Below are 10,777 nucleotides of genomic sequence, written 5' to 3' on the forward strand. Positions count from 1 at the left end.
CACAGATCATTAGTATGGAACCCAAAATATCCCTGTTCACTCAGAAGAATTTGAGAGGGCAATATGACCCCTTGGCCGATGTGCCAGGTTTAGCTGATACTATTACAGCAAACCACAGCCATCCATTCAACTTGAACTTTGATATGACACACTATTACACTGACTATCATAACAAGCAAGCAAACCCAACCCTAACTCATACTCAACTGTTTTCAATGCAATAGACTGGCAAATTAATAACATTTAATTGGATATGTTGGTTGCATGGTTACCTGATATTTCTGTTTATTCTTTGACAAATGATAATCAATAAACCTACAGAAGCACTGATAGAACAAACATCTGAGACAGCTCTTACTATTTGACCACTTTCTATGTGTGTGTGTGTGTGTGGAGAGAGAGAGATGTTACACTAGGTTGGGCAAAGATAATTATTTACTCCACAGCTGTTTTGGGGAAGAGGGGGGTAGGGGTTGAAGCTTGGTCTGGAAGTGGGTGGGTAGGTGGGCTGAGGTGGTATCATGAAATTCGAGGATACTTGTACATTGCTAGAAAAGCGTATTTACGAGCCGTCAGATAAGAGGGCTTCAGTGATGAGGAAATGGCCAAAGTTTAAGTTTGTTGAAAAGTTCAGATTAATGACCTCTTGATTTAGTCAACTGATCAGGTCTCTAAAGTTTGGTAAGCTATAATTTTATCTTGATCCTTATATGTCTTGATCTCTCCCCGTGTTCAGTAGCTCAGAAAGCATCTCTGCATGGAGCATTTTCTGAATCCTGAATATATAGGATGTTACACACAGACATTGCTTCAAGCCATTCCTTTATACCCTTTATGATCCATCTCCTTCACCTTCTCCCCTCTCCTCCCTCTCCTCATTCTTCTGAAATACTGTAACAATCTCAACCACCGCCAAATAGAAGTAGACATTGTGTAAAACTTTTTCTTTCTCTCCCTCCCACTCCCTTAGCTTTCTGTTAACCCCCTACCGCCTCTCCCCTACCCCACTGCTCCTCTCTATGGTCTCTCTCTCTATTCATCTCTCATGTTGCAAAACAGCTGGGGTTACAGAACAAAACCAGCTATGTCATTTCTCTAAGTTCAACTGACGGACATTCAACATGAAAAAACAAAATAAACCTGTAGTGCATGTTGGCAACATTCTACTCTGCTCTGTCTTTTTTCTACCTTTCTCAAACGTGTTCAGTTCCTTTTAATGATTCAGGACAGATTCATTGTAAAAACATTTCTGTGGCACTATCATCTGCCCGCCCGCCCAACCACCCCCACACCCACCCGTCTCCCTCGTGTCAATATCTCCCTCCATTGTGTAATATTTGTTCATCTACAAGGTTCTGTTCTGTTTCAAGCCAGGTCTGTAACTATTTTAGCACTTTCTATGCTATACATGTACAGTATCTATCTGTTAAATATTCTACAATTCAATTATTTGTGCATTTGTAACAGGTTAGGTTCTCTTATCAACACAACGGACATCCTTATCTTTACATATGTCACCAAAAGTAGTCAAAGTCCATTTGAACATGACGACCATATTATGTCATAGGTTCTGTGGTGCTCTATGCAATTCTAGTGCTGTTTTTGTTGGTGATGAACTATTTGGTGAATATTGCAGTTCTCTTCAAACAAATACAGTATAATACATTATTTATGACATTTGTTCGTTTTGATTTATAGATTCAGACCTAGTACTTAATCTCAGCCTTACTCTTTTCAAAACACTAAAAAGTTAGGCTATCTTGGTTTGATGAGGCATATAGAAACTGGCTATACATTATAATCGGCTTATCAGTATGGCCTATGATGATTGTCACACGTAGAAAAGATGAGCTCAGTGGGTTTTTTCAAATGGTTCATTTGTTGCTAGATTGTTTTTGTGTGATGCATACCATAGCATATTTATGAACTTTCACCAAGTTCTAGACCCCTGTGATTGGCTCTGGCCCTTTACAAAAGTATTTTCAATGTTGGCTGCTCTGAGGTTTGCTTTGCCACTGTTCTTATACTGTTCCCACATAGTTTAAAGTTTAAATAAAACCACACGGGTTCAATTATTTTAATCAAAGCTGATCTTGCTGTTTATGGCACTCTTCTGTTTCTCTGTCATGGTGTTATCAGTGTTGTCATGGTGTTATTGTTGTTATTGTGTTACTGTGTTATTAGTGTTGTGTTGTTAAGCCTATAGATCTTATCAGGTCTGTATCCTTCAACAGATGATGTCGGTGAACATGGTGTCTGACATCAGTCCAGCAGGGGGAGGAAGAGAGCCATATTCTGCCACAGTGGGAGGTAGTAAACCCCTGCACCGCTTCATAAGAGGGGAGCCGAAGAGTATTGGGGTGAGACTGGAAAACAGAGAACTGATGTATTCATTGTTAACAAATACTCCAAGATATCATTGCAGACAAAAATGTAAACTTTGAATTTGAGGATTTACCGTTAATTTAGTGGTAGCACTTTACATTACAGTACACAATAAAGTGGTAATAACATGGTAATAGCATGGTAACAGTCTACAGTTACTCATAATGAAAAAATTATATGCCCAGATACCCCATCAGTTATGTGTAAATATATAATTTCTCTGTCTGGTTGGTTAGATTGTAATGCTGTTCATGGGCTCATCACTCTTCATCTTGGCAATTCCCATGAGAATGGATCCACTGGAGTCCTCTGCGGAGAATTTCACCTCTTTTTGGCTAGGAATCCTGGTATGCATTTCTTGCGTGTGTCTATATAAATCTATCATATTGACAATCCAAATGTCATACCATAACATCTAACTTACAGTAACACATAACTTCGAGTCTTAAGCCCGCATTTTCAAATCTTCCAATCAATGATATCTTTCTCCCATGACAGTTTGTGTTTTTGAATTTATAAACCCGCTCCCTCCACTGTTTTGCAGTTTATCATCTGTGGGCTGTTATACGTGCTCACAGAGAAGAATACTTCAAAACAATTGGTGAGTAACATGAATTGGAATTCAGTGTAAAGGCATTACAGATGTAAGATCTTAATTTGATCACCCTGTTCCAGGATAGCTTTCCTGCAGGAAATGTAATTCTCTTGAGTATAAGACGTTTGGTTAGAATTTTATGACCCCTTTAGGTATATATATAAAAATAAAATACTGATTTTATAAAATATTGAATTCGAACTTTAGTACCAAATCCCAGAGAAACGCATTGAATAACACATTCACAAATGGCAAAAAAGACAGTCAAAAAATAAATCATAAGGAATAAGGCTTTGAAGTATCTGTCCTATGTGTAGGCGATATAAGAAAGCTCAGGAGGAAAAAAACATATACAGTAGCAGTCAAAAGTTTGGACACACCACTCATTCAAAGGTTTTTCTTTATTTTGAATATTTTCTACATTGTAGGATAATAGTGAAGACATAAAAATTATGAAATAACACATATGGAATCATGTAACCTGAGCAAAAAAAGAAACGTCCCTTTTCAGGACCCTGTCTTTCAAAGATAATTAGTAAAAATCCAAATAACTTTGCAGATCTTCATTGTAAAGGGTTTAAACACTGTTTCACATGCTTGTTCAATGAACCATAAACAATTAATGAACATGCACCTGTGCAATGGTCGTTAAGACACTAACAGCTTACAGACGGTAGGCAATTAAGGTCATAGTTATGAAAAAGTAGGACACTAAAAAGGCCTTTCTACTGACTCTGAAAAACACCATAATAAATATGCCCAGGGTTCCTGCTCATCTGTGTGAATGTGCCTTAGGCATGCTGCAAGGAGGCATGAGGACTGCAGATGTTGCCAGGGGAATTAATTGCAATGTCCATACTGTGAGATGCCTAAGACAGCGCTACAGGGAGACAGGACGGACAGCTGATCGTCCTCGCAGTGGCAGACCACGTGTAACAACACCTGTACAGGATCAGTACATCCGAACATCACACCTGCGGGACAGGTACAGGATGGCAACAACAACGGCTCGAGTTACACCAGGAATGCACAATCCCTCCATCAGTGCTCAGACTGTCCGCAATAGGCTGAGAGAGGCTGGACTGAGGGCTTGTAGGCCTGTTGTAAGTCAGGTCCTCACCAGACATCACCGGCAACAACGTCGCCTATGGCCACAAACCCTGTCCGTCCTGTCTCCCTGTAGCGCTCTCTTAGGCGTCTCACAGTACGGACATTGCAATTTATTACCCTGGCCACATCTGCAGTCCTCATGCCTCCTTGCAGCATGCCTAAGGCACATTCACGCAGATGAGCAGGGACCCTGGGCATCTTTCTTATGGTGTTTGCGGTCCAACTAATCCCAAACCATCTGTTGATTGTGGAGGCCAGGTCATCTGATGCAGCACTCCATCACTCTCCTTCTTGGTCAAATAGCCCTTACACAGTCTGGAGGTGTTTGGGGTCATTGGCCTGCTGAAAAACAAATGATAGTCCCAGATAGGATATCGTATCGTTGCAGAATGCTGTGGTAGCAATGCTGGTTAAGTGTGCCTTGATTTCTAAATAAATCACTGACAGTGTCACCAGCAAAGCACCCCCACACTATCACACCTCCTCCTCCATGCTCCATGCAATGGTCTATTTGCATATAGGCCTACTGCAGCTCTGATCGATTATGCTACGCAGGTCTGTGTAGAGTATGGCTTGTCAATGCAATAGAATCCTACTCCGATGCGTGCCTTGAAAGAGGCTTTGTCACAAAGTGCTTGCTGTTTTTTCACCATTTTCTTTGTTCTCACCCTCCAGGTGACAGCAAGCCTGGCCCTTAGCATCATCTCTATATTGGGGGTCACAGTGGCTTTCTTTGAATTCCTTAAAGGCATCCTGAGCATGCAGTATTACCATTACCACTATTATAATTCCTACTATGATGACATCACAAACTCTACCAGAGTTGATGTCCCCTGGCGTAAACATCATATGGTAAATGTTGTTGTTGTTGTTGTTTTTGTTGTTGTTGCTGTTGTTGTTGTGAAACTGGATCACTGCTATGTGGAAAAATTATTATTGGCACTCTTCTCTTGGGTATTTGGTTTGTGACAATCTCTTTAAAATCCCATCCAGTAAATGGAATAAAGAAAGGATAAACATCTTATAACACAGCTTTAAACTGTAAACTTTCTCATTCTTTCTAAATAAAGAAACCCTTAATTTTGCTTTCTCCTGACAGGGCCAGTTGCTCAGCCTTGAGGCTGTATTCATGTATCAGAGCTTAGTGGGAATGGTGTTCCTAATAATGATGACAGCATTTGCCAGGGCTGCCTTGCGGTCCAGTAAGACACAGGTAAAGTACTGTGGCAGTGATATACTTTATAACCTCATATTTATCCTAGCCTGGGGCTTGTAGACTGTGGTAAGTATGCCAGTGCAATTAATCAAATACATTTAGATTTTTAAGTGCCCTAAAGAATCTGACATAATCTTATCTGTAAATTATGTTATTACAGTGTATGTTTCAGTGAAGGCTGGTGAGGGGAGTACGACTCATAATAATGGCTGGAACAGAGCAATTGGAATGGCATCAAACACAGAAACCATGTGTTTGATACCATTCCACTCAACCGCTCCAGCCATTACCCCAAGCCTGTCCTCCCCAATTAAGGTTCCACCAACCTCCTGTGGTATGTTTGTACTGTATAGAGTGTACATAATGTTTTTTTTGTTTTTGTCTTGCAAGGTGAATATCTAAGATAAACTCGGTCCTTTTTCTTCTTTACAGGCAATTGTTGTAATGAACAATCTACCATCAGCAGACTGAATGAAGAAAAAGCAAGCATTTTATGACTGTCTCTGCCATGAAGGATGGATAGAAAACTTGGATTTATTGATATAAAATAAATGTATTCAATGTGTAGAACATTTCATTAAATCCACATATAGAAATTGTCTTTGTATACACTTTTCATTTCTACTTTGAAATAAATGTAATAAAATAAAATAACACATCCATGTAATACAATAGACAATTAACATGATCATTGTATGCCACTCACAGCATTATCATTTCATAGAACACTGTCGGCTTGTTTACTCATTATTGAAAAATCACCTTTTGCTCAAGTATGAGTAAAGCACTCAGTTAAGTGCATACAAATGTCCACTAGACATTTGTTTTGCTCATCTTGATGGTCCAAAATATCATTGCCTTTCTCTTATGCCAGAAACAAGAGCCAGAGAACTCTCTTTCACTGCTTTTATGTTTCTACAAAGGAGGTCACGTCACTCTACACACAATTTATGATGCCTCATTGCCTACTTTAGATATGCGATTTACAAAGATGGTCACTTGTACAGTATAAGACCACTTGAATTAGAGTTGAAGAGAAATCCATCTTAATGATGCATGGTTCATTTTCAGACAATCTATTAATATATCATACAAATCTGAGTCGTCTTCACTTCATCAAACGACATTGCACAATAGACTAATGCCAAAAAGTGCTTTCCCAAATTGTTTTAGTGAGAGAGAACATCTGAAAGCATTTCCTTTTCATCAAATGGCTGTTAGCACAGACTATATTACCAAAAGTGTTTTATTCTTATACGATTGAAATAATTAACAGAAGGATTATTTACCTGCAACAGAGCAGTCTGACTTAGATGATGTGTCCAGTTGGCTCCTTAATAAAGTCTGCTTTAGTTCCTCCATTTGCAAATAAGTAGCAGCTGCAGCAGAGAGAAGAGATTCATCCTGATCGGTGGGCGTAGTGCCCCAATGTAGATCAATACCAACAGAGACCCCATAATTTCAGTGGGAGGGAATGGAAACTGCAAGTCTAACAGTGCACCTTTACTATGGAAAAGAGAAGCCTGGACGGGACTATAAACTGCCAGGACATTTTGTGGGCCAGATAGAGTTTCCCCGGTTTCAGATTTTGTGGAATCACACAGTCACAAATTTTTAGCTCTATTCTCTGAAAAAATTGTTTCCTCAGCACGACCACAGCATGTGCCCCACAGCTTTCATCTAGGTTACAGAGTGTTTTAATTACTTGTTTTAATCTAACTCTTTAGAGTGTGGAGTCTTTTGTTCAATATATGTGAAGAGATCTGTAGGCTAGCTAGACAATTGCAAATATTATGACAATTTAAAACATTTTTCAATGATTCTAGAGGGCTTCTGTGCAACAATAAACACTTTTTCAAACCTGTAGAACTGATTTTGAGTTTCATGCACACAACAGGTCGATTTGGTTTTGCATTTATAAAATACAATTAACATCCCAACACGGCTGTGTGGTCTCAAGTCTAAGATTAATGGTCTCTTTTCCTAGTTTTTCGTGTGCAAGTCGGAACTCTGACATTTCCGACTTGCTTACTGGTTGTAGTTAAACAAGTGCTCACCTTGGGTGCTGCTATGGTGACCAGTGAGCTGAGATGAGGCGGGGCTTTACCTAGCAAAGACTTATAGATGACCTGGAGCCAGTGGGTTTGGCGACGAGTATGAAGCGAGGGCCAGCCAATGAGAGCATACAGGTCGCAGTGGTGGGTAGTATATGGGGCTTTGGTGACAAAACGGATGGCACTGTGATAGATTGCATCCAATTTGCTGAATAGAGTGTTGGAGGCTATTTTGTAAATGACATCGCAGAGGTCAAGGATCGGTAGGATAGTCAGTTTTACGAGGGTATGTTTGGCAGCATGAGTGAAGGATGCTTTGTTGCGAAATAGGAAGCCGATTCTAGATTTAATTTTGGATTGGAGATGCTGAATGTGAGTCTGGAAGGAGAGTTTACAGTCTAACCAGACACCTAGGTATTTGTAATTGTCCACATATTCTAAGTCAGAACCGTCCAGAGTAGTGATGATGGACGGGCGGGCAGGTGGGGGCAGCGATCGGTTGAAGAGCATGCATTTAGATTTACTTGCATTTAAGAGCAGTTGGAGGCCATGGAAGGAGAGTTGTATGGCATTGAAGCTCGTCTGAAGGTTAGTTAACAGTGTCTAAAGAAGGGCCAGAAGTATACAGAACGGTGTTGTCTGCATAGAGGTGGATCAGAGAATCACCAGCAGCAAGAGCAAAGTTTACATACACTTAGGTTGGAGTCATTAAACTCGTTTTTCAACCACTCCACAAATTCCTTGTTAACAAACTATAGTTTTGGCAAGTCGGTTAGGACATCTACTTTGTGCATGACACAAGTAATTTTTCCAACAATTGTTTACAGACAGATTATTTAACTTATAATTCACTGTATCACAATTCCAGTGGGTCAGAAGTTTACATACACTGAGCTGACTGTGGATTTAAACAGCTTGGAAAATTCCAGAAAATGATGTCATGGCTTTAGAAGCTTCTGCTAATTGAGATCATTTGAGTCAATTGGAGGTGTACCTGTGGATGTATTTCAAGGCCTACCTTCAAACTCAGTGCCTCTTTGCTTGACATCATGGGAAAATCAAAAGAAATCAGCCAAGGCCTTGGAAAAGTCTGTTTCATCCTTGGGAGCAATTTCCAAAAGCCTGAAGGTACCACGTTCATCTGTACAAACAATAGCACGCAAGTATAAACACCATGGGACCACGCAGCCATCATATCGCTCAGAAAGGAGACGTGTTCTGTCTCCTAGGGATGAACGTACTTTGGTGCGAAAAGTCCAAATCAATCACAGAACAACAGCACCAGACCATGTGAAGATGCTGGAGGAAACAGGTACAAAAGTATCTATATCCACAGTAAAACGAGTCCTATATCGACATAACCTGAAAGGCCACTGCTCCAAAACCGCCATAAAAAAGCCAGACTACGGTTTGCAACTGCACATGGGGATAAAGATTGTACTTTTTGGAGAAATGTCCCCTGGTCTGATGAATCAAAAATAGAAATGTTTGGCCATAGTGACCATCGTTATGTTTGGATGAAAAGTGGGGAGGCTTGTAAGCCACAGAACACCATCCCAACCTTGAAGCACGGGGCTGGCAGCATCATGCTGCAGGAAAGAGTGGTGCACTTCACAAAATAGATGGCATCATGAGGTAGGTAAATTATGTAGATATATTGAAGCAACATCTCAAAACATCGGTCAGGAAGTTAAAGCTTGGCTGCAAATGGGTCTTCCAAATGGACAATGACCCCAAGCATACTTCCAAAGTTGTGGCAAAATGGCTTAAGGACAACTAAGTCAAGGTATTGGAGTGGCCATCACAAAGCCCTGACCTCAATTCTATAGAAATTTGGTTGGCAGAACTGAAAAATCGTGTGCGAGCAAGGAGGCCTACAAACCTGACTCAGTTACACCAGCTCTGTCAGGAGGAATGGGCCAAAATTCACCCAACTTATTGTGGGAAGCTTGTGGAAGGCTACCCAAAATGTTTAACCCAAGTTAAACTATTTAAAGGCAATGCTACCAAATACTAGTTGAGTGTTTGTAAACTTCTGACCCAATGGGAATGTGATGAAATAAATAAAAGCTGAAATAAATCATTCTCTCTACTATTATTCTCACATTTCACATTCTTAAAATAAAGTGGTGATCCTAACTGACCTAAGACAGGGATTTTTTTACAAGGATTAAGTGTCAGGAATTGTGAAAAACTGAGTTTAAATGTATTTGGCTAAGGTGTATGTAAACTTCCGACTTCAACTGTATATATACAATATGGGCTCCCTACTGGCGCAGCGGTCTAAGGCAGTGCTAGAGGCATCACTACAGACCCTAGTTCAATCCTGAGGCTGTATCACAACCGGATGTGATCGGGAGTCCCATGGGGCGGCGCACAATTGCGCCCAGACCTCACAACCGTAAAGGGCAATGTGTTCTATAACTGATTCAAGTATTGTTAGCCAGATCCTAATTGGTGTCAAATTTTCTGTTCCTTTTGATGACATAGAAGGCCTTTCTTGCCTTGTCTCTCAGCTCGTTCACAGCTTTATGGAAGTTACCTGTGGTGCTTATGTTTAGGCTGAGGTATGTATGTCTAGATGGAATTTGTATTTGTGGTCCTGGCAACTGGACACTTTTTGGAACACAATTTTTTTGTCTTACTGAGATGTACTGTCAGGGCCCTATTTACTGTCTCTCTCTCTCTCTCTCCCTCCGCTGAGACTAATGCCGTGTTCAAAACAACTGGGAACTCGGAAATCTCAGACTTCCGACTTCAGTGTTTTCAAGACGACTGGGAAAAATAGGAAAGGAAACTCAAGCATCTTTCTAGAGCCCCGACTTTCCGACCTGAAGATCACTGACTTCAAATCAAACTTTATTTGTAACGCGCCGAATACAACAGGTATTCCTTACCGAGGAATGCTTACTTACAAGCCCTTAACCAACAGTTCAGTTCAAGAAGGAGTTAAGAAAGTATTTACCAAATAAACTAAAGTAAAAAATAAAGTAACACAATAAAATAATAATAACGAGGTTATATACACAGGGTACCGCCTCATTATTGTTATTTTATTATGTAAATTTGTCATTCTTTTTTACTTTAGTTTATTTGGAAAATATTTTCTTAACTCATGATTCAGTCTTGTTTCTATTCCAAGTTCCCATTTGTCTTGAAAGCACCTTAACCATCAGTCCAGTAAAATAAAAAGCAAATTATTTCAATTTATGCTGAGCTATGCTTTGCAAGTGATACACGAACTGATCTATTTTGTTGTCAAAGCTTGAGTTTTGAAAGATAATATGGTCTGAGAATACAATATTGGTAGGCAAGGTATATAGCCAATATGCTGTGATAATGTATTAGGCCTACTGCACAAACCTCATTCTTACAGAACTGTTTTTATTAGGTTAATGTAAAAAAATTGTTATGTCA

At 39.9% G+C, this 10,777-nt stretch overlaps 1 protein-coding gene across 3 annotated transcripts; it reads left to right on the plus strand.

Moving 5' to 3' along the window:
* Positions 1-595: 595 nt before the first annotated feature.
* Positions 596-5,905, plus strand: LOC129860288 (membrane-spanning 4-domains subfamily A member 15-like). 3 transcript variants are annotated; one of them, XM_055930630.1, is made up of 7 exons: positions 596-681; positions 2,235-2,360; positions 2,622-2,732; positions 2,930-2,986; positions 4,766-4,942; positions 5,190-5,303; positions 5,739-5,905. In XM_055930630.1, exons 2-7 carry the CDS (start codon positions 2,235-2,237, stop codon positions 5,775-5,777), a joined length of 624 nt encoding a protein of 207 aa, XP_055786605.1. In that variant the 5' UTR covers positions 596-681; the 3' UTR covers positions 5,778-5,905. The 3 variants fall into 3 exon arrangements, with proteins under 3 accessions (XP_055786605.1, XP_055786597.1, XP_055786590.1); XM_055930622.1 differs by lacking the exon at positions 596-681 and adding an exon at positions 1,280-1,374; XM_055930615.1 differs by lacking the exon at positions 596-681 and adding an exon at positions 1,539-1,623.
* Positions 5,906-10,777: the final 4,872 nt, after the last annotated feature.

This window comes from Salvelinus fontinalis, chromosome 1 (genome assembly GCF_029448725.1).
Source record: "Salvelinus fontinalis isolate EN_2023a chromosome 1, ASM2944872v1, whole genome shotgun sequence".
NCBI classification, from domain to species: Eukaryota; Metazoa; Chordata; class Actinopteri; order Salmoniformes; family Salmonidae; genus Salvelinus; species Salvelinus fontinalis.

What these genes read in the sequence shown, in the direction of transcription:
- LOC129860288 (XM_055930615.1), top strand. An exon ending in CTTTTTGGCTAGGAATCCTG is followed by an intron (nt 2,733 to 2,929) that starts GTATGCATTTCT and finishes ACTGTTTTGCAG; the next exon opens with TTTATCATCTGTGGGCTGTT. An exon ending in CCTGGCGTAAACATCATATG is followed by an intron (nt 4,943 to 5,189) that starts GTAAATGTTGTT and finishes TTCTCCTGACAG; the next exon opens with GGCCAGTTGCTCAGCCTTGA.